This window comes from Drosophila santomea, chromosome 3L (genome assembly GCF_016746245.2).
Source record: "Drosophila santomea strain STO CAGO 1482 chromosome 3L, Prin_Dsan_1.1, whole genome shotgun sequence".
NCBI lineage: Eukaryota > Metazoa > Arthropoda > Insecta > Diptera > Drosophilidae > Drosophila > Drosophila santomea.
Window position 1 is genome coordinate 1,999,472 of NC_053018.2, and position 24,533 is coordinate 2,024,004.

The 24,533-nt window shown below is 40.8% G+C and overlaps 2 protein-coding genes across 2 annotated transcripts; both read right to left on the minus strand.

The window, feature by feature from the left end:
- Positions 1-7,676: 7,676 nt before the first annotated feature.
- On the minus strand, positions 7,677-8,222 carry LOC120448683. The gene has a single exon (XM_039630821.2). The coding sequence runs from the start codon at positions 8,064-8,066 to the stop codon at positions 7,797-7,799; it is 270 nt and encodes an 89-aa protein (XP_039486755.1). The 5' UTR covers positions 8,067-8,222; the 3' UTR covers positions 7,677-7,796.
- Positions 8,223-23,111: 14,889 nt separating this feature from the next.
- LOC120448902 lies at positions 23,112-24,516 on the minus strand. The gene is made up of 2 exons (XM_039631125.1): positions 23,380-24,516; positions 23,112-23,324 (listed from the first exon to the last, which is right to left on the minus strand). Exons 1-2 carry the CDS (start codon positions 24,514-24,516, stop codon positions 23,112-23,114), a joined length of 1,350 nt encoding a protein of 449 aa, XP_039487059.1.
- Between the last annotated feature and the right edge of the window lie 17 nt (positions 24,517-24,533).

Here is a 24,533-nt window from a genome sequence, read left to right on the forward strand (position 1 = left end):
TGGCGATCAAATTAATTCATGCCGATTGATTGCTTTAATTGGATTAATTAAAGTAGATACTCGAATGCATAAGTTGAGATTTTTGAATCTCTCAAATGACCATTAGCGCAATTGAGTTAGGACCCCAGTGACTTGACTTTACTTACCCAGCCCACACTCTGTGCAGTTTCAGTCTGCGTTGCTAATGATTTTATGCTTTCCTTTTATTTCAATTTCAGCAGTTATTATAATTTTATTTTTCCTTCCGTTGCGCATCGTAAAATCAAGACCGCAGCACACAAAAATTCACGAAACAAATTTTGAGCATTGCTTCCTTTATGAGCAGCCACAGCCCCCTTTCCCTGCAAAGGCCTCTGCCCGCCCCTCTTAATGTTGTTTTTTCGTGTAAATTTATAATAACTTGCATAAATTAAGGCTGGCGCGCTTGCAATTGAACGGAACTCAACTCCACCACCGCGGCGAAGGGGAAACTCAACGAAGGTGTGGTGAATTTCGCTCGAAAGGGAACTCTCCCGATTACCCCTGTAGAATTTTTCAAACTTTACTTGGGCTTGGTGGGTTTTTCACTTTCTGCCTTTTGGTAAATCTCACATTATGCCTATGGAAATGGTCTAAGGGTCCGTCGTCCTTCGTCCTTCGGTCAAATTGGCAAATTTTATATATGATTAGCCAAACTGGCACATGTTGGCCAGATATTGTAACATAACATTTATCTGTGCCTCCCACACGTCGAACAAACTAATGAGGGTCAGCATTTCTGACATCGAGACACGCCCACCATCCCCGTCTGCCATCCCAAAAAAAAGGACCTTGAGCCTTTGAATTTAAGTTCCACGAAATTTCACTCCTGCCAACTTTAAATTTGCATTTAAATTTCTTGTGTTCTCGCCGTCGCCTTGCTTTTTTCCGGGCCGCTTTAAATTATGCATCAAAATAGTCCACAAATGTTTGTGCTCCCAGTGAAAGTAAAATGAGTGAAAGTCGGCTGGGCGGGCGGGTACATAAAAAAATAAGTAGTCTGTGGGCGTGGCACTCTTGTGGGCGACTTGCAATATTTGCGATAAAATTGTGAGACCCACTTTTTGGTTCTGTTTTCATGCACATAAATTTGCTTTAATGCGCTTAGCAAGCGTTGGCAGTGCCTCGATTCTTCTTCTCGTCTCTCGAACTTTTAGTCTATCTCTATTTGGGTGGAACATAAATCGAGCCAAGAATTTTGATAATGACACGCAGGCCTGATTTCCTTTTTTATATTGTTTCGTTGTCATTTGCCTTTTGGCCCAAAATTGTTTAATTAATTAGGGGGAAACATTTTAATTAGACTTAAGTGCTGCTGCCGCTGTGGCGTCAAGTCCAATCATTAAATGAGCAAATGCTTTAAATGCCAGTAGGTAGGCAAAAGATGCGCGGGTTGCTTCTGTGGTTTTAACGGCTCATTAGAAAAATTTGAAATTTTTTCGGTGTATTACAAATAATTGGGTAAGAAGTGCATAATTTAGTGAAATATATAACTTATAAAACGAACTGTAAGAGTTTAAAGAGCTTATTGTTATTAGGCCTTAAGTTCAAATTAAACTTAAATTCTGTAGCACACTTTTCAGGGCGACTTGAACTAAATAACTGGTAAGAGTCATGGGTCCAGCAGAAAGCTGCTTCTTAATCAGCTTGAATTTGCTGCCGTCACTGGCACTCAACCGCCAGAAATGGCGAGTGGGGCCCGGGCCAAGAACATATCGAGTAACCCATTTGGGGCAACCAGAAACTGACCCACTGAGCATGCAAACAAAGGCGTGGACTTGCGACTTGCCAAGACAATGCTCGTGGCATCCGTATGTGAATGTGAAAGCATTTCGGCGGACTGACTCCGTGTGCCCACGAATGTTTGTGCGACTGTGTGCATCTTGGCCAAACAAGCCAAACAATGTAGACAATTGCTTTTAGAGCGTTGACTGATGACAATCGCAATCACTTTGCCGCCCACTCAACCTAGATTTCCACCAGCTAAAGCAAACATGGCAAGAGGCAAGAGATTTCGGCAGTAGGATGTTGGATGTTGGATGTTAGCTGCTGGATGCGGGATTTGGGACGATGATGCTATGTGCCCGATCTCCAGTTCCCAGTAGTCAGGTAGCATTCGCTGGCGCTCAATTTGTAGTTTTCGGCATGGATTACACATACGCCGTGTGGTGCATTCAGCTAGCTTGTCAGCTTATAATTCAATTCGCCAGCAGATGCAGCTGCTGCAGCTTCAGCAGCTCCCGCCATAGCTATATCTATATCAGCTGCCCCAAATTGACAGACAAACTGCACACTGCCGTGTGCATGGCAAATTGCATTAGCTGTCAGAGGGAACTTTTAGCTTTGATTGTGTAATTTATACAAAGATTTGACCTGCACTCGCTTTGAGTTCGTTTCTCCATGCGCTGCCGTTGCCGTTGGCCAATAAGAATAAAGCATTCTGTGCGCAGCTCAAAGTGAAAGTTCTTTGGCGTACAGTTCTTTTCATTAAAGAATGCGCTCTTTAAGGATCAAAGCAAACGATTGTTTCGAATTTTTACATGAAACGTTAATCAGTGAATCGCATTAAATAAGTATTATCAAAATACTTAGGGATAGTCCAGCTTTCGAAATATAGCAATCCCAAAGTTGTCCCACATTTCGACACTCACTCTTGACAGAAATGAGTTCAAGTTGCTGTCAGTGGCAAAGATTTAATGCTTTTTGCGCTCACCCTGCCCGTTTTTATTTTTTTCGCCGTTGCTCCCTTTATTGAGAAACAGCTGCCATCATAATTCAATATTTTACACTCGAATGTACACGGAACAGAACTTGACAGCGCCAACAACAAGGATCTGAGCAGCGAATGAAAATGTTTACACGCTGCTGAGCACTTCGCACAACCACAGCCAGCTAACTGAACTGAATGAGTGACTTCCCCGAGGACGGGGAAGGGGTAGGGTTCTTAGAAAGGCGCCAGCACGTCTCCTGAATGTCCTGGGTGACCATAAGGAGCAGCAGCTGTAGTCTAAACCCTGCTTCTTGCACTGAAAGCTAAGTGAACTTTGGTATAAAATATGTGGCTTATACAGAAAGCTAATCACCTGCCTTTTCACAGATAAGAACAAAGGTAAAAGTAAGAAACGATATAATTTTCGGCAGAAGTATTACACTTTCAAATAGTTTACAGTTTACTGCAAGAATACAAACAATTTATAAATATATTTTATATATATATTTTATCGTAAAGGAAATCTAATTGAAATCAAACTGTATATACGCTGTTAATAGGTTTCTTACAGTATTGTTTAGTAAATATTAACTGAATTGCAGATTAAATTTTTGCACACTTATGCTTCTCTCAGTGTAAGTATGTAAGCAACAGGCAGCCGAATCAAAGACGAATTGTAGTCAAGGTAACCAGATTGGCCAGCAGCCAAAGGCTTTTGTTTAGACCCACCTGCCACCCACCATGTACTTGTGGCTATTAGCATGGTGTAGTTAATAATTACATTTAAGTCCTACCCGGCCTCAAATCATGAGGTTTCATGGTTGTCATGCCAGCCACGTCTCATTTAACTTAATGATCCTGACTGCATTTGCTGTGGGTGTGCGTGGGTGTGGGTGCCAGCCAGCAAATTCAATCAAAGATTCTCACACAACTCAAATGCAGTAAAATGGCTTACCGCAAATGCCAAAAATAAGACCAGAATTGCAGGTAAGCAGGCGCCTGAAAATCCAGTTGGAGCGGCAACCGAAACCACAGTCCTCGTACCCAACGGACAGCTGGCGATAATCCATTTTGTGTGGGGCCTTGGCAACTGCACTTTGAGTGGAGATTACCCATACCTTTTATTTAATGGGAAAAATCATGCAAATAGTTTGTAAATTCAATCGGTTAAAGGTCAAAGGTATCCCGCCTTTAATCTCTTGACTTTATCTCTTAAACAAACATTTATACAAATTTTATTGTATTGCTAAGATCATTGTTACATAAAAAAAATTAATCTACTAAAGCTGTGCATTTTACGACTCGTCTGCTGGCTGACTGCAATTTGCTGTCTGATTTTTAAACGTCGGCACACCTGTGCGTATGAGCAATAAATTTGCAGAGAATATCACGCATTCGCCGCGTTTAACCTTTGAAAGAAATTGTGCGCTCAAAAAGCATTTTAAAGTCCTATTACACACAACAAGAACTGGCAGAGCCACAACAATTTATATAGGACACAGCTTCCCCTATCTGAGGAGACCGCAGCGAAAAACGGAAAAGTTTTTCAAGGCTCGATAAGAGTTTTTTAATTTGTCTAAAAACGCGCGGTAAAGGTGCGCAGTGTGGAAGTGACGAGTGTTCCCTGCCCCTATCCCTATGTATACATATATATTCGTTTGGGCTGGAGTCGTCGAGTGGGCGTGGCCGCGTTGAGAGGCGAACTTTTTAGGCGGCGTAATTTATGCACAATGAAAGCGTTTGGGATTAAGGACACACAAAAACACCGCCAAACGGGGCGTGGCAAAGGCGTCGTCTGTGGCGCGGCGTAAAAAAGCAAGTGCCTCCCACTCCTGTTTCTTTTTTGCAAGGCAGACAGGTGTAGCAGGCAAGCCGGAAAATTAGCGGAAAGCGTCAAAAGCGTTCCCCAAACGGCAATGTCGGGGCATGTCTAACCTTAGCTGGGGCGCCTGCCCCCTAAACCTCTTTCCCCGTTTTTACCTGAGGCTTCAACTTTTTGCATAACCGCAATTAAACACTTGAAAAACATCAACACAAAGGGACTTTTGTTCAATTTATTTAAAGTAGAATATTAGACAAATTCTCTCTAGGAACTCCGTCCTTTAAAAACAATCTTTCGTACCTTCCCAACTTTAATTTGTGCAGCATACTTCTGTAGACCTTTAAATCGTGTTTATATACACTCTTATTAGAGCTCAAACTTACCTGCATCTTTATTTTAAAAAGATTATTGCATTATTGCAAATTGTTTTAAGTGCAACTGACACCACTAACTAACTGGTGCAAATGAGAGCACAGTTTATGGCTTATTGTCGTTGGTGTTGGCGTTTCTGTTTCTGCTGCTGTTGCTGCTGCTGCTGCCATTTTCGTGGTGACAAATTCGCCGGCGGACAAGTTGGCTTTTTGTCTCCGCGTGTGTCTGTTGCCGCCGTACAGTATAGTTTGCCTATGCGTTTGGCTTCTGGTCTTCTGGTCCACGGCGTAATTACCTGGACTCCGGGCCATAATGGGAGCACGTTGTTTGGCAGCTGCCTGGCGGCCACATTGGCTCACAACAACAGGGAAACGAGCGTTTTGGGCATGATAACTTTGTCCCAAAAGTTGTGAATGGGGAAGCAAACGATGAGGTAGGATAACTTTTTGCCCGAATTTGTGTTTGAATTGGTTCGGGGGCTAGTGAAACGAACTAGCCGGGCTCAAAACACTTTGATTAACTTGAAAGTTGGGCCGTCGGTTCATCGCACGGATGCAAAATGTTTCTGCCGCTTATATTGTTCCCCAAAGTCTTTTTGAACGGGTTTACAAATATTTTTAGCTCGATATAATATACTTAAAATTAATTGGACTGCATAGAAGATTTAAGATATTACATTTTCCTGCGTGTACCAATCTATATTTATTTGAACTCTCATTTTTTTGCGGATTATTCTGTAAACATTTAATTTGAAGCCACAATTCAAAGTTCTTGTTGGTGTTTTTCTTTGTTTTTGTTATGGTTTTTTGTCATGCATATCAAACGCTTCATGGCCAGTGGATACTCCCCGAAAATGCCCTCCTTATCCATGGGGCTTAAGTAGCCATTGTTTTTAGTGTTGTTATTGCGTTGAGTTTTTTTCTGTTTGTTTGTTATTTTTTTGGTTTATTTCTGCTTTTGCCTGCGGCTTTGGTGCGGCTTAAAATTGGATTTGCGTTTCGCTTTGACATCGCCTGTTTTTGTTGCTTAGCCGGTGCTCTGTGTTCTTTTTAGAGATTTGTGCTCACCTCCACACAATTGTAAAAATGTCACTTTAATAACTTTGTGTTGCTATCTTGTTTGCCTGTATATTTCTTTCTGTTTTTTGGCTTTTATTCGGTCGTGTTTTTTGTAGCACGTTTTAATTGCCCTTGCAGCAGCTGGCAACAATTCTCCTTTTGGTTTCTGCTCTTCTTCATCCGTTATTGTCGTATTTTTAGACGTGCCACAAATCCCCAACAGGCCAAAACATGGAAAAAAAGAAAGAAACAGAAAAATTTTGTTTTTATGACTGCCAAACATGAAAGACACAACACGACCAACACAATGCGAACAATGTGTGAGATTTCGCACGTCGTTATAAATAGCAATAAAATACTAAAAAAAAAATTGTTCTTAGAGAGGAAAACAATTTTCAAATTGGGGAAACTCAAATTGTAAATTATAATTTGATTCCATAAATGCGGGCCTCATTGTGTGGCGACGGGAACACGCAAATAATTTTCCAGCTCTCCACGTCCAGGGGTCAAAGTTGAGTCTTTCCCCAACTCCTCTGTTGGAGGCATTAAATTAGCAGTATGTTTGCCAGTGCTTCCCCCTCGATTCAACCAACTTTTCTTGGTAAGCTGCTTAGGAACTGCAACAGAAATGTAACAAAGTTTCGCCAAAGTCCACCGCAAAGTTATGGCCACACAAAAGTTAATTCTGAATGGCTGCGCCTGTCGCTATGCAGCACATTTTCCACAGATAAAGGGTAGCACACGGACTATCCGCAAATGGTTGTCAACTCAGGAATCGCCTTTGAAGATATACAACAGTTTTAGGTGTGAAATACATCTATATTAGGAGTATAACCCTAGATAGCTTATTTCTAAGAAGCATTGTATCACATCGAAGACTATCAAAAAATGTTAACTTACAAGGTCGTCATGGGATTCTTAAAGAAATACTCGCCTAAGTTAGAAGGTTTGGCTATCGCTTGAAATAATAAACATCTACATTACGAGGTATCATGGCTGCTCCTAATCATTTACAAAATCTTTTTCAATTACAAGCGGAATGTAAGAAACAGCACCAGGGCTATAAAATTTCCTCGTAATTATTTGCACAAAATGCTTAATTGTTTGCGTTTTACAGCGAATTTCGTTGAGCGCCCCTAGCAAATATTGACGCTCATCAATGGGTGTGTTTCTGTGGCAGTGAGTTTTCCGCTGGTGGGAAAATTATAGCACAGCGTGTGAAAAAAGTGGAAGCTGCGCGCTCTTTGTGGTTCCTGTTGTTGTTTGGTATTTCAATTAAATAAATAGGCTTATTTTTTTATGGAGCACAGCGGCCGCGCCAAGTAAAATTTAAATAACGTACGCGAAAAAAAATGCCGCTTGAAAATGGTATATGTACATTGTACACAGTGAATAACTGGGTTTGTGTAATGTGTGGGGTGTCTGTCGAAGCATTGAACCAGTTTCAAACGACACACACACACATGTGCAGAAAGGAGGAGGGACAAGAGAAGGAAAAGCTGCAGCTTTTAGTCAAGTCTCTGGTTGTACATAAAAAAGTCAACAGACAAACAAACAAACAACATGTAAATTATGAAAAATGTACTAACAAAGTAGCATAAGCACACATACACCAACACTCAGTCTGAGCACACGCCTGTTCTCACAGCAGAGTCCACAAAATTAGAATCCTTAGGTGCCTAATTCATAGAAAGAGTTTTGGATTGAAGAAAGGTGTGGGAACTCTATTAAAACAATATTTTCAGCTAAATCCTGACGTTCACTGAGCCCTGGTTAAGGCATTGCGAGCCAGTCTTTTCATCAGCATCAGGATCAGTCATTCGTTCTCTTGATACTCTATAATGGTATTGGTATAAACAACGTCCGTAAGCTCGCGTTTCTCGTCGTCCGACAGCGGAGATCTGTCGAGTCTCCACGGAAATTCTCTTTCGGAGTGAATGGGCGGCAATGGAAACTGATATGACCTCAACAGGTAGCACAGGTCTACTTTCGGCTCGATGAGGCTTCCATTGCCACTGCTTGAATGGCCTGCGTCACTCCACTGCGGATAAATATTTGGTGGCATAGTGGGAAAAAAGTTGTCCATTATAGGTGCAAAATGGTAGTGCTACCTATTTGTTGGTGTCCCTTTGAATGGCTCTTTTTTTTCTATTTTTATGAATTTAGAATTTCGGAGACGAGTGAAGCAGACAGCTGGAATTAGTCTGTTTTTGCCTGATTATTGTCGAAATGATAAAAGTTGGCAGGGTTTCTGGGTTTGGACTAGATTGAAAGTACATAGATTTGAACATTAGAAAATGCCCAAGAATTGAGTTTTAGAGTATTGTACTTGGACTTTTTGTGTGCCCTCGACTGTTTGGGAATATGTACATTCAGAATTACTGCGTCTCGTTAGCCACCGACTGAGCTTGGTCTACCTGGTCTGCTTTTGCGCTGCTGCCAGTCTTTTATTTATTTTTTTTTTTTCGTATAGACTCTGTCCAACGATGTAGGCCGACAACAGCAATAACCCATCTCATGCGCCTTCCGCTGCTCCTGAATGCCCCTCATCCTTCCTGTTGCCAAACCCTCCCATCACCTCGCCGCTCCACCTGAAAAATGCGCACCTGTTTTGTTTATTTTGACTGCGCTGTTGTTGCAGTATCCGCTTCAATCGCGTTGCCGCTGCTCCTGTGGTCCGGAATTTGCCTCTGTTTGGTGTTTTTGTAGCTTCAGTCCAGCTGTGCCGCCATGTTGTGCATTTAAAGTGCAGCTCATCCCGCTCGAAATCCAAGGCAGCACTTTTAAGCACGTTGCAGGATCATTTGCTCACAGTGCCCGTATTATGTTGTAAGTTGTAAAACATGGGGCACATAAAAACGAGGATGCTGTGTGAGTGCTTTATCCATTGCACAACACATCGATCAAAATAATCAATAAAATGCAGGTTTAAGTGCTTTGAGTGTGCCTTTCCTGGTCGTTTAATTTGAGTATGCCATTGATTTTATGTGGAACTACTTAAACTCACATAATTATACAAAAATACAAGATAAACTGAAAAAATAAATCGGATAAAGTGCTACGGGACGTTATTTACTGCCCCATTCCCGGATGGACAATTGCTGGTCATCTGCGGTAAGAAACTCATTGCAAAGTATGTCCGCCGGCGATCGAATGGGTTTGAGCATTCCGCAGTGAGCTGAAAAGGCAACTTTAACTGCAACTTTGACTGCGGGTTACGCTTAATTAAATGGCCAAGCATCAGAGCGAAGGGCAGTCAAGTAAATAGTGAAGTGTGAGGGGTTAGTCGAGTTAGTTTCCTTTTGTTTGTTTGGAAAAAGCGCCCCTCCCAAGCTCCCCCCGCTCATTGACAATGCAAGCCGGGGCTAATCAGTTGAGAAAATTTCTGTGAGATGGCTAAAACCAAACAAAAGAGCAAAAGCTCGGACCCTTTGGGGGCTGCCTTAATTAGCGCTGCAAACAAAAGGAAACTTTGCGAGTCCGAGTCCAAGTCCGAGAAACGTTGGGTCAAAAGTGCCAATACAATGTGTAAATATAAATGAGCAGTGGTGCAAAAGCGTTCTTAATTATTGCGCATCATTGGAGATGGGCGGGAAATGCCGGGAAAATGCCGGGAAAATGCCGAGGAAATGCCGGAAGAGATACCCCGAAGTCAGAGACGGTGTCGGTGATTTCCGCAAGGTAAATGACAGACGGCTTAAGTTATTAATATATTTCCGTCGACTGCGTAATTCGACATCAATCAAGCCAGTCGACGTTGGCCTTAATGCTTGCCAAATTAATCGCAATTGTATTGAGATTGATAGGAACCGAAATTTGTTAATTTTCGATGCGGGGAAAACACCACTTTTACCCATTTTTTTATGGGCCAATTAAAATGTTTGTTGTGCATGTGCTGACATTGCTTAAATGAGAAATTAACAGGAAAATGTGTATTCCACGCTCGAAAGCGGAAGGCAAATGGATCCTGTGTAAAAAGAGGTTAACAAATATAAATTGGAAACGGTAAAAATGTTATGGAGGGGCTTGTTAAAAAACTCACGGCAAATTTGTATGGTATACAACATTTGTTTTTATACATCAGCGATTTTATCCGCGTCTTCGCCGCAGTTAACCCCACAAAAAGAGAAACTAAGACTTTCCTACTATTAAATTCCTGTAATCAAGAACTCCAACCCCAATAATCATAAGTAGTTTGGTGGCTTGGAACGTCTTGGGAAACCTTTTAGGAACCCAGAACCGATGATAAAACCCCGGATCAACCACAATAATTCAATTATGAGCGACCACATTTGCGAGCTCCTTTCTCCCAACGACGACAAATTTAATAAGTTGAAGGTCTTCCGGCTTGTCCTTTTCCCAGGATTGCGAAAGCTTTCAAAAGTTCTAACTTCAATGCTAGCCAAAGTGTTGCGGAGCATATAAAGTTATTGTAGTGAGGAAAAGTTTTTAGTGTTTTAGGCCTACAGCAACTGCGGACAATTTAACTAAAAGCGCTCATAACCATTTAAAAGGTGTTCGGTTCTAGAATGGCCATCAGCCAGACCATTACCATTTATGCGGCTACTTGTTCGATGGCATAAAACTCACTTATTCGGAGCGCACAAATCCAATTGAAATCGTTCTGGCGCTGAATCCATTTAATAACCAACATAAATACTGTTCAAGACGCTTTACGACTTGAGTGCGCCGCAGGAAACTAGTGCCAACCATCAAGAATGAAACTTTCCCACTGGCGCACAGATAAATATGCTTAAGTACGCATGTGTCCAAAATTCTAGTTATAAAGATTTGGTTTAAAATATTAGACCGATGATATTAAAAGCCTTAAAGCGATTACTTTTTAAATGGCTTAGTTTCATAAAAAAACGCTCAGAACACTTCTATCCTGTTTATAGACAGGAACTAAAACTATTATGTTGAACACAAATGTGGCTCTCTGAGGAAAGACGTGTTCGTGTGAACATAACTCTATGCAAATGTGTTTGGGGCGTCGATTCCCGCAGCGACACTTTATGATATTTACACGGAGCAATTGAGGAGAATACACCCAAGAAAACGAGAATATTTTGAATATTCCAGCTTATTAATCTAAGCTCGCAGTTCGCTTAGGCCTTGGCCCAATAATTTGCAATCTACTCGCTGAAGCGATCTGCTTAGTAGATTTTGCCTGTATGGCTCATAAAACGCAATAAAATACCCATAAATACGTAGTGGCAACAGTTTTCTTCCCATTCAATGGCTGCCAAATTGAGTTGAAACGATGGCATATTATTGTGTAATTGGACTTCATTGCCATAAATAAAAGTTCTCGAATGGGTTGGCCGACATTTGAGATGTTTGCATCTTCCATCTCGTCTCAATTAGGCCACAAACAGTTGCAAGTGCAGTTGAAATATTTAAGCAATTTCCGCAAGATTTCTTAATTAAAAAGTTGCTCCGTCTTGGTGCTGCTCCATCTTGCATCCTTCGCGTTCGCCGAGGTGTCAGCAACAATGAAAATATTTTCTACTTACCAGCCAAAGTGTTTCGGAATTTTCTCCATACACTTCTCGCCCGGCAATTCGCTTTTGCACATTTTTCTTCATTTACTTTCAAGCGAAATCTACGAAATTTCATTTGCAGTTATGTGCTGCTATTTTCCCAGTCAGCACAGCCAACACAAAAAGCTGCATCTTCAACACGGCACACGTTCTGTCCAGTCACTTGCCTAAAATATTTACCGAGCGCTTCACATCGGACTCATAGTCAAACAATTTGGGTCCGGACTCGGGAGTTTTCCGAGAAAGAGATATGTACACAGTCCGAAGTTATTATTGTTGTTCCCCTGGAGAAAGTAGGGACTCCTGATTTTAACTCAGCCCGCTTTCTCCCTTCTTTAATGCCATTTTACTGACTTCAATTTGGCTCTGTGTGTCTAATGCGAAAGATGTCCATTGTCCACGGGAATTTGTTGCACGCTTCACTTCTTAAACTGAATGTTGTTGAAGGAAAAATTCGTATAACGTTCTTCCAGGGCACCTATTTTCGGTGATTTGAGGACATTTCACTTACCCAATGAACTTAAGTGGATTGAAAATAATATAAATAAATAAAATATAATAAAATAAATGTCAGCATGGTCCTAAGACTCTTTCGCTTTATCCATTCTTGTTTAAATGTAATTTAAAAATCCATATATGCATAAATTATGCCATTGTACATTGAAAATAAGAAAAACCGTTTTTAATGAAATATTACATACTTTGTTGTTCGCTCAAATCAATTCCTGGATTTAAAATAGCCCCTGATTTTAGGGTATTGAAAACTTGCTCCTCTGCTCTTCGAACTTTTAGCTTATTTTTTGACTCTTTCCGCCCCACTTCCTCATCTTTTGGGACAGGTCAATGCGTTTCGAGACTCACTTGTTATTACCCATAAAATTTGCCTGCCCTTGCCATAAGAAAGCCATCAAGTGGAACGAAAGGAAAGTGAGGTGAGTGGCAGGGATATGTGTGTTACATAAAAGGGAAATCTTCTACCCTGTCCCCAGTCCCCGTCGCATTGTAATTGCATTTTGAATGACTGCATTTGGCAGAGTGTTTGTGCGGTGTTGGTTTGGGGATGGCCTCAACCAACACGCACATGTCGCCGCATGGCCGCAAAATATGGTAAATTAATTCAATATTAAGCAATCAAATATTGTCGCCACATCATCAAATGCTGCGGCCTCGAACGTCAATAGCCATGTGTGTGACTTGTGGTCTAGTGTTTGTATTTGCAGACGCCCTCAATTAGAATACGGCAAATTGAACAGCAGCCGAGCGGAGGGCTGAGGATTAGGATTCAGTAGGAGATTGTCTGGGCTTGAATGGATTGCAATCAATGCCACAGGGGTCACAGGATTCATCTAACAATGCTCAGCGGCGCATTTATTACATTCTGATGCCACGCCCACATATGATTGGCTACCCATTTTGGCATTTGCCGGAGCGAGCTTCCTCTGCATTTTTATTAATTTTCCGCTTTCCCAGCCAGCTGCCACTGACTGTGCAGCTCTTCTTTCGCTTTTCTCGTTTCCCATTTCCCGTTCCCTTTGCCCCGGTCGAGTGTTGGATTTTTGCATGCCCGCCGCCGCCTGTATGCGACAAAAGAATTTAATTAAAACGCGTGGCCGGGCAATGTCCTCGGGACTCGGTTGCCATGTCCTGGCAAAAGGATTAAGACGCTGCTGGTGTCATTTCAACGGAATAAGATCGCACCTAGATGGAATGGACTTGCAGCTCGGATAACTCCACGTTGACTTTACTTTGCGAGGGCATTTAAGGTGAAGTTCTACTTTGTCGGAGAAGTGTTAGAAAATTGAGATTGATATTTTCCTATTTCTTTTTTCCGTGCTTTCATAATTAAAATTTAATATTATATCTTGGCATTTCCGTTAACCATGTTTTATAGTATGTTCGAATCCCTTTTGGAATTAGCTGTCATCTCTAACAGTTGGTTGAGCTGATGTCATTTCCGTTGATTATTGTCGCGACGTTAGGCAAACATAATTTAAAACGTGGTCGTAACTTTTCACCAATTATAATTTGCATAAAACGCTCAGCTCAGGTGTAAAGTGTGTGTCTGTCTGTTGTTTAATCTGTGTGTCACAGTGCGAAATTATAAAAGTTTTTTAATTACACCTACATACATGCATTCGCACTCGCGGTCGGGATTCGGGCATTCTGTTTTGGCAGCATATACATGTAGTAAGTAGACTTTCTGTTTTTTTAGGGCCAAGATGAAGTTAAAGCCACATTTGTGTGTGAAGCTCGTAGCTGTATCTGTCATACGCCATGTTGTACACGCACTCATTTTGACACTTTTCACATACTTTTGATGTGCATTTAATTGCAACAAAAATATGAAATCCGTTTTCTTTGTTTTCTTGTCAACGGAATTGCAGAAATGTCGAGCATAATGGAAACAACAGCAGCGAAAACAAATTGGAAAAGTCTAAAAAAAAAGCAAGGGTGTGCGATTTTGTGTCAAGGGGTGTAGAAAACAATGCTGTGAGAGTGTGTCAACAGGAGCTTCCAGACAATGGTGAGAAAAATTGAGAAAAAGCTACCGTCACTCTCGGTAATGCTATAAGCAAAATTCATATTTATTATCAAAAGATCTTAGCATGCGTTCTAATCTCTCAGAAGTCCCATTGTTCGTAAACGTTTCGAATCGTTTGTCGCCTTTATTTATTGATTGCATAACTATCCACACCATAAACAGACAAATTTAACAAGACATTTGTGTGCATTGTCTTTGCTCTAACGCAATTTTATCCTTTCGGCCATCTGCATTTGACATTTGTCTTTCTAAACTGTGCAGCTCGGAAAACAAAAGGAGGCATTATATATTTAAATGAATCAAATAAAACGCCACCTGCAGCAAGAGCCAGTGTCTCTTTGTATTTGCCGATTTAAATGTAATTTATTTGCTGACTGTTTCACATGACTCCGTTTCGAATGGCTTTAATTAAAAAAGAATTTATGCTACACACGTTTGTGCAGCAAGTTTGTTAAATATGCAGCCGGTTATTGAAGCCAAATGACACGGCACAAATCCGGATCGATTTGCCAGCTGCAAAGGAAGTAGGAAGTTCACTGTTTGTCCGTGTTTCAAGCTCTTTTGGTTATTGTCCGTGTTTTAGATGGCCTCGACTTTTATTGCAACGGTCTATGGTCTATGATTATAGCCCTGACCGGACTTTTCCACGGCCTTTGGCCGGTTGAGCGCGTTTCCCATGCTTCGCAACGGAACTAGTGTCATTTCCGCAAAAAGTTTAGCATGCTTTTAGGCCGGGCCACTTAACACAGTGTTGTAGGAGAAGGACATGCTGTGAAATTGGCAAACAGATGTCAGTGTGTTCTGGGAATTTATTTCAACCAGGCTAAGCCAGATAAAGGCCGGTGAAATTTGCGTTTCCTTCAGCTGCTTCCTGGCATTTATCACTTGGCCACGGACAATGAAGAAAAATGTGGCTTGCAAATTGTACGCACTTGAAGACAACTATTGTTAATTTAAATTGCTTTTTGTTAGCAAATTGATTATATATTGCAACATATTTTGGTTGTGTTGATATGGTAATCGCGGATCTTAAATATTAGAAATTTGGTGTGGATGTTCTAAAGCAAACTAAGTTTCATAAAAACATGTTCAAGAACCTTTTTTTTCTCTGCACGCATTCTCGGTAATTTAGTATGTGTTTTATAAGTTTTCCCCACCCGTCGAAGGATTTGTGACCCTGAACTTGATAAATAGCCCAAAATGTGTACATCCGCTGGCTGTTTCCTGGATTTTATCATTCCGCCCGCAAAAACAATGGGAAATTAGCATACGGAACATCCTTCGCCCATTTCCATGCTGATTTCGGAGCACTCCAGCTGTCGTTGACCCTGAAACTTGTTTAATAAATGTACTCACACATGCTGATGGCCCATCGCGTGGTTTTTCCTATTTCTTGGAGGCCATTTTCCTATTTCCTTTATTTGCTTGCTAGATCAGCAAAGTGAAACGGACGACCTTGTGCGCCATGAACTTTTTTAATATCGAATAGCGAATAACGATTTTCCGCATATTTATTTAAGCCACTCACCAAGTTGAGTGTGTGATTTTTGGCCACGTTGCATTTAATTTATGTGCCGAGTTTATTTATGAGCGAAGTCTGCTAATTACGAGTGCTTTTAATGAGCAGCAGTTAAGAGTCGTAACGAGCTTAATTGCGAGCAGCCTTTCATTAATAATTTTGTGTCTCTTGGCCGCTTTTCCCTCCTTGATTTTCCTTGTCTTCACTTTGTGCAAGTTTTAATGAAGTTTACATTTAGCTTTCGTCGCTCGCTTGCCTCGTCGAAAAGTTGAGTTAACTCAAGAGTAAATGTGTTAGCCAAGTGGCCAGTGTTTCGTCTCCTGGCCAAAACACATGTTTTTCATGCTGAATATCAATTTCTTGATTGAATGTGGCACATTCTTTATGGGCCTGGAATATTGTAAAAGGCAAAATTATTTGCAACTAAAATTGCTTTTATTTATTCGATTTGCTCGAATATTTATTAGTTTTTATTCGGATTTATTGACCATAAGAAAAATCTCTGTCGAGTCATATTTTACTATTTCTGTTGACTTGGAATTCGATAAAATCTTTATCGGGTTTTGTTTGAAATGTGTAACCCAATTGGGAATGCAAATTGTGCGATAATTGCTGGAAAAATATATAGAAATAATCCCCTGGCGACTGATAGTTTGGACAGCTGTCGGTTGGACTAAATAAATATTTTCCCTTTTTTGTGTGTGTAACTTGTGAATTGCGTAACCTGACATGGGTGTCCGTTAAATTGAATTAAAGCTGGCCAACGCATTGCGTTAACAACGCTAATTGGCGGTCATTATACGGCAGCTTATGAAATCCTTCGGGCACCTTTCTGGCCACTAAATATGTGCTCTTTTGTCTAGACATGATTTAGCCCCGGGCAGCCGCCCATTTCGGACTGGGCCAAATAAATCTGCGTTGGGTTGGGTCTGTCTCAAAAGAGCGGTGGTTTGTGGGCCTGGCTGGGTTAACCAAATAAATGTTCTTCGGGGTCATTGTTCCTGTAGCCGGGGCAGCTTCCCTCTATCTCTGGGCAAACACATGTAAACACAAACGAAAGACAAAACTTAAACACGTAGGAATCAGCTTAACAAGTCGCTTTTTGTTTTACTTGTGCGTGGGTGTGTCCTCGCCCTGGTTTGCGCAAAATTAATGCTTAGACTTAAACAGATTGAATACTATGACCACCGGAGTCAATTGGGATTTAGCTAGAGACAAATGGGCTATTCTCAATATACAAATGGATAGTCCATTTAATGGACTAGTTGTTTTTTTTTGTTAGCATACTGCCTAAAAGACCTAAAAAGAGAACATAAGTCAGCACAATACTTATAATTGCTAGAATCTTAAAGCTGTCATTGATAGAGTTCCGTGACCCCGATTTGCATCCTTGACTCCAGACCTACAGTTATGCCATTGCATCCACTCAACAGGTGAAAGACGATGAGCCCCCAGATGTCGTAATGACATTGATACAGCTGCCGCTATTGGCCTCTAAGGTGTTAATGCCATGCAGCAATTTGCCAGATGCCGAGCTCATTAGAGCAGCTCTCAATGGATGTCTAAAGTGGGTCATCGATGTGCCTGCACCACGGACCCCTAATCACACATAGCCACGCGCAGACATACATAGCTATCATGGATATCTGCTGCATACCCATACCCGAACATTTCCATGCAGTGCAAAAGTTTCTTTTGGCCAAAGTTTTATAGCCCAGCTGTTAACACTTTGATTGCCTGGGAAGTTTTAAAACTGTCGACAGACCGACCGATCCCCCCAAAAACTTTAACCCTCTCAAAACGGTGAACCCGCCACCAATACGTATGCAAATACTCTCGAGTGCACATGGCAAATGCTGGCCAAAAGTTTACTCAACTGTAACGCCAATTTATTTTGGCTATCAGGAAATCTATACGATAGTGGGGGTGGGGGAAATGGCGACACCAAAATCTATAGATAAAATGAATTCGAGTTTCTCAGTGCAAAGAACCATTATGATAAATTACTAAAGTCGGCCTTAACTTGAAAATGCATTCTTTTGACTGAACACAAATCATCATAGTTTACACAAGACAACACATTTATTTATTTAGGGAAATGATAAATAATTTCTTTGAAACGTTTCTTTAAAATTGGTTAAGCAATTCTTTAAATTATAGAATTTCAAGAGCCCCTTTTTGCTCGCCAGCCATTAAAGCTGTTTTTTTATTAAACACTGCAGCACAAAGTAAAGTGGAGTCCTTGAACTTTTCACTTCAATGGCGTGGGTCTAACACCTTGATCCGCTTCGCTGCTTAGATAAACAGAGGGTAAGTGCATTTAACAATCGACTGCCGTCAATTACGCTCGATGGCCGGGGGATTCAGGGGCAATAAAGCCTTAAAGTAGCATTCGATGAGCGTTGCATTTCATGTGTAAACAGAGCCACGGCAGCTCTGAAAGCGCTGTAAGTACTTGTGTAAGCATGAGCACAACAGGGTTGCCAGGTAGCCGTGGTGGAGTGAGGGCAGTCATAAATAAATAAGATTAAGCGGGACACTCGAGTCCAGTGTCTGTGCGAAATGACTGAGTTGCGGCATTGCGGGCGGGGAATCCCCCGAACTTTCCGGACTCCCGCACAACAAACAACGTGCTTGGACTTCAGAAACATGAAATAAACATTTGCCACAATGCGATGGAGACCAGCAACATTTCCGCATGCCGCACAAGTGCAGTTGCATTACAGTGCGAAAAATGCATTAGCAAGAAGTTCGGTAGGGGATAACAAGAGTTTCAGTTAGGAAATTTATGATATGTAGAATATTAAGTAGTAGATACAATGCTTAAACTTTAAGAAGGATTCGAAAGCTATGTTAATTATAATAATATGTTTAAACAGCGCCCATCCGTTTGTTTTTATTCTTTAATATGTTATTTATTGAGACTTGTAATGCACCAATATTAAACATCCAGCTGAAAGTGTTTTAATTCACGTGTAGAAGCTTCAAAGGCAAAGCGGAAAACTGGAGCTCACTGCATTCAGAATCAGCGCTGCATGTTCAAAGTCTGACTTTTCGCAGCGTCTTGTGCAGTTCCTTTCCGTTCTCCTCGGGATCCTCCACGTCCTGCAAGTCCTTGCGTCAGTTCTACTCATAATTCAGGAAGTGTGCAACGCTTTTTGTACTGCGTACTTGCATTTCATAACAAGCTGGGCTGCCTGTCTCCAGGACAGCTTAATAAATGTCATAAAAAAGAGCCCGAGCGCTGTACGTTTTTTTTTTCAAAATCAAGAAGCAACTTTCAAAGTAAACAATTTAATTTCGCCCCGTGCTGCTTTTTAATGAAAATGACATTTAATAAGTAGGAAAAACAGAGAGTGGTGGAAAGTGCAGCCAGGCATGGTTCACTTTTAATGAGCCTGCAAATAGCCAACGCGCAAAAGAGCGATACAAATTTGCACATAACATTAATGGCAAACATTTTGATAATTAATATAAAAATCTGTGAGGCCGGCGCAGGCCGTCTGCATTTATTGTTGTTTAATTAATCAGCCATTGAGCATACAGTGCGGTCGCACAATTTGCGTGCACAATTTGTCATTGATTAATTAAAAATCTGCGGCACCTAAGAGTTGCAACTAAATGGGGAATTGTGTTTAAAGTGCTTTACACTCAATGGGAATATTGAATGTAATATCTGTTTAACAAACTGATTGTGCATGGATTAAAACTATTGTTGCGGTCGTATATATGAATACATAAAGTATCACAGAAATGCTTCAAATGGTATGAGAGGTCAAACAAGAGCATTGTTTGTTATTCGCATGTGTCACATATTTACCGAAAACATGGTTAAATGGTTGGATTGTTTTATAAAAAATAATTGTATGCCTGCGGTTAAATATTATAAAAAGGTGTCAATGCCCATCAGAATGCAAGCCAGTATTGCTTGCAGTTTGAAAGCTCAATGTGATCTGTGTAAAATTGGAAACTATTAAGCCTAATCACAGAAATAATCTACGTTGGCTTAACTTTTAATTGACTTGCGCGAGTTTTCCACTTTAATGAGCCTTAAATCATGTCTGCGAATTACCGATTTTATAGCACACTTATATGGGCACGATCCACGAATTTTCATTGCTTTTTACTTGGCATTAAATAATTAGCAGCGAATGAAGCCCAAAAAACAGTCGCAATTAGCGGCACACAAATTGCACTTAATTATATAATAAATTCAATTGACAGCTGCACTTTTTGTGCTGCACATTGTCGGCGGGATTTCATGCATGATTTCAGCATTATTTATGAGTTTAGCCTTATCTTTGTTTATGCACATGTTTGCCATTATGATACAATTATCGCGATATTAAATACTTTTCATTTTCCCTCTTTTGTGATACATCACCAAGTTTGTTGCCAACTAATTGGCTTTTGTGGTTTTATCCGATTGCTCGAATGACGTTAATTGTGATTAAATCTCGACATCGCACCCCTCCCGCAACTTCGCCCCTAGCAATTTACCGGCTGTAATTGAAGATTGTTGCTCGGAAAATGCTTACAAAACCTATTTCGCCCTCTCTCAATCTCTAATTTGCCTCCGGCTGACGGCACAGAAATGGAAAAGGCAAAATGGCAAACTGAAAATTCAATCAAAAGTGTATACAGCAGTGAATTTCATCAGGCATTCCTCTCTATATCAAAGCAAAAAAGGCAAAAAAGGCATATTACAAATAGATTTCAATATCTGGATAAATTTATCAGAAAACAAAATGCACAGCTAGAGCAAAGTTTTTCTTTCTTTAGCCCAAAAGTCCCTTTTTTGCGCCAGATGAAAACTTTTTCAGAGAATAACTTTGTTGTTTTGCGCAGATTTCATTTGGATTTGTTTAAAAACGAAACACATTTTCTTGCCAGCTCGGAGATTCAAATATATATTGTACGTATGGCGAATAAGTGAGGGGCAGATGCAAATTGGGTAACTGGAAGGACTCCACACAATGCCAAATGGCAGGTAAAACCCGCGCCAGGCTCTAGACCAACAAACATTTACATAGATACTTCACTTCGTTTGCATATTTTTTAGTCACCTGAATGAGGGGTAATCACGGGAATATCGGGGGGCAATCGAAGGAATAAGTGTGGTGCATAAAATGAAAAAGTAGTAAATATAATGCATTTGAATCGGATCATAATGTAAACTTTTCTGTTTAATAGGAAAATAATTTTAGTTCAAAACCAGTTTCAGCGTAGGACATCTGTGACTCCATTCACATTCCACATTTTAATCTCGTCGAGTCGACAATGTGCCCATTGGAATTTACATGCAAATTTGTTTTGTGCAATTTCCAATGATTTCCCATTCGCTGATAGCTGATGGCTGATACCAAAACACCCCTGCTTGCCAGCGGACGGAGGATGAGGTGCGTGCTGCAGGCTTTAAATCAGTGGTCAACTGACTGTCAGCGCATATTACGCAACCGCCCCATGTGCCACTGGCTAGGTAGGATGATAAATGACGTGAGCGGGTCTGGGTCAGGGAATATTTTGCACTGTATTTAGCAGCTAACCAAGCCGTATTAATTAACTTTTATGATGGGCGGCGTGCTCGGAGCAAAGTGGGCCAAAGAAAGTGGGTTAGATGGGTGCTCTACTCTGCGTATGCGTAATATTTCATTATACGACTATGGCAACCTCAGAGGCCTCCTCCTACTTTGGATTTTATCTAGGGCTCTCCTTTGGGGGCCCACGATTTATTGCCTGCTTGAGAGATAAAGTCATTATGATGGCATTATGAAAAAGGGAAAGACGACGGCGCCGTGCGGCATTTAGGAGATATGAATCTTTGATGCATGTAATTGCCCCGGAACTCTGCCCATATGTGTGTGGCCTGTTTATCATTGATTTTCCTCAGGCTCTGCCATTTATGGTAATTTTGTTCTTAGGTCTTTTTATCGCTTGTCTTGCACTAATTAAAATTTCATTAGCCACACTTCGCCAGCCCAGCCAGCCATCCATTCATCCATCTATCCATCCCAGGGCGACTCTTTGACTTTTGTGTCCCCACCCGATGTGCATTAATTATGCATGTCAGAAGTCAAGGCGGCTGAAACGCTCAGCCGACAGCCGACACCGCAGACAATCAACCGTGTCCCGCCCCAAACGCGCACATAATCAATATTTTCCGCGGTTGCCAAACACACACGTGTCACTAAATTACAAGATTGGAATATACGAATTCCCAAACTGCAGCTAAGCGAATATTGTACACATTTCGCTTCGGCCCTCTGAAGTTTTCCGCCTTTCTGGCATTGTCCATTTTGGCAGACTTTCAAAACTGCCAAAAGAAATTGCAGACACATAGACGTGGCGCCTACACACATTGCGCGACGAAAATGGCCGACGAAATGGCGGCGCCGATTCGAAATGGCAGCGGGTCAGCGATGCCAAGCGCCATTTCAAGGTGCACTCTTTAAGTGCTCGAACATCCGCCGACCTAAGTGGTTTGCTGAGCAAAACATTTTGATTAAATCTGGTCGACCTTTGCCATTCATGGCGATGCGGTACTTTGCACATGATGTCTGCAAAAATTGGTTATCTAGAAGTTTAAGGTTTAAAAGTTACTTTTAGATACTTCTGGGCTTAGTTATACTTGCCTCTATTGAAAGGTATATCAGTTTTATTGTTACTAATTTGTACACGGTTATGTGTTTGATGTGTTTACACCTATTTTATAAAGTTTGTATTTAAAAAAACTAAAACTTTTTGTAAAAGCAAAAATGATTTTCTGAGAAGTGAAACCAAACCGTGCCTTAATCCGATCGACTCATTTCCTTTTTGGCTTTTCGAATTCTTGCCTTGATTGAATTTCAGTGCCTGGCTGCCGGCGGCTGCAACGGCAGCGCATATGTTGCCAGTAGCTCTCATCATGTGGCAAAAAGTTTATTGGAATCGATCGAAGTGACTCCACAACTGGGAGCCACGAAATACAAAAAAGGGAAGAAAATGGGAGCCCATGCCTGTGCATTCGCAATTTGCATACCAAGTAAAGTGGGCAACGGAGTGCTATGGAATTATTCCAGATTTATGTTAATTTATTGAATTTAATTTGATTTTCTTCACTGTATCGATATGTTGTGCCCGGGAGTAAATCTGGACTTCGAATAAATTCAATACAGTTTGGCGCATAAATTACACCTTTTTGGCGCCAACAAAAAGGTGCCGTATCCTTAAGATAGGATGGGCCAAGGCCAATGGAATACCAACAATATGGCTGCCATTTGTTGCTTTTCATTTTATGTTCATAATGGCAAAAGTTTTGAGGGTTGCCTTTTTATGTCTGTGATATTTAAAGAGGCCCGAGGTCAGGTCATTAAAATGGCAGAAAGGTTGGCCACCCGACTTTCTGCTTTGTATTCATTAAGTAATTGAGGGAGAGGTGGAAAGTGGACACAAAGCATCTGGGGTTCTTTTGTGGCATAAATTATTTATATACTAATTTGATTATTATTTAATTGCCATGATGATGAGTTGCGTAAGTTAACTTTATTATTACACCTGTTCGAGGTATTGCTGTAGATGTCTGAGTTCCACTTGTTGCACAACGTAGACGATGCCTGCCGTAACTACAAGATTTAAAAGTAGCTTAAAGTGTCTGACTATAGTGTTCAAACCAAGATACGCGGAGTTACTATTTTGTAACTTGTTCGATATAAAACAAATGGAAACAGGTTGACGGTCACATATAGAGATTCCTGATAGAAACTGTGGATACAAGTATTTATAAGTACATGCAACTATGTTTATATTATGTACAAACCAGTAAATCGAGAATATCCAATTGCTTAAGTGCATGCCCCGTCCAGCAGTATGCGTTCAAAAATTCTTTCATTTCGCAACCGTGTTCATCAGATTTAAAATTCCAGCTTTTTTCCATTAAGTTGGAATATTCCTTCTGCTGAGTGTTAGCTGCAGCAAGTAGCAACATCCACAATGCAAAATGCCATGATAATATCAGCATAGGTTTCATCAGCGGCTCCTTGAGATTTGTCTGCCCTGAGTTTTCCTGTCCCTCCCAAAAGGCTTCATCTTCCAGATCTTCCTGGCTCTTCTGTTTCTGCACAAGCTCATTAGAATCAAAGTTAAGGAACTGCAGAAATTCAGCTATTCGGAAGGCGATCAGACAAAGGAAGCACATGTAGGACATTTTAAAATAGTGACCAGCCAAGATATTGGCGCCTTTTTGATTTGAGTAGATATTGCGAAGCTGAAACTGATACAACTTAAGACTTCTTTGCAATCGTAGCATTTTTATGTTTTGAAGCCACCCAGCGTTAATCAGATGATAGAGAATACGCAGCGCCATAATAAGTACAAAAAATAATCTGGGTATACCCATTATGTAATCGAAAAGCTGATACAGTTCGGTAAACGTGACGGTATTGGGTTCTCCAGACGTTTTTGGCCAGTTAAGAAATACAATGTCAACTACCATAACAGCTAGTAAAAGTAGCAAAAGTAAGCCATTTATGAGAACGACCCAGGAACATTTCAGAACTAAATGTTTTCCCAGATGAGATTTTAACTGTTTATAGGTGAACTGAGCCTCGTTTATCAAGTCCCATAGCTCATTCTTGTTGATTAAAGAACAGATTAGAGTCAGGAAGATATAAATGCTGGTTAAGTTTTCGCTCCATAATTCTATTTGGCTCCTCAGAGGTCTCTTTTCGATTTGTAGTAAGTTAACCAGCTTGTTCTCTTTTTCCATTTCATAGCTTAATAGCTTATGCAAAAGCAATATCAGAGTTATAAGAACGGCAGGTAAAAATCTGCAAAAGTTTGGCCTGTGTTGATATACTTGTTGAGGTTTACTAAACCTCAGCTGTAGAAGACCAAAAAAATGCAAAGGGAACCGCAGAACTTTGGCGATGATAAAGATGAAGCGAAGTCGAGCCATCTTGAAAAACAACTAAA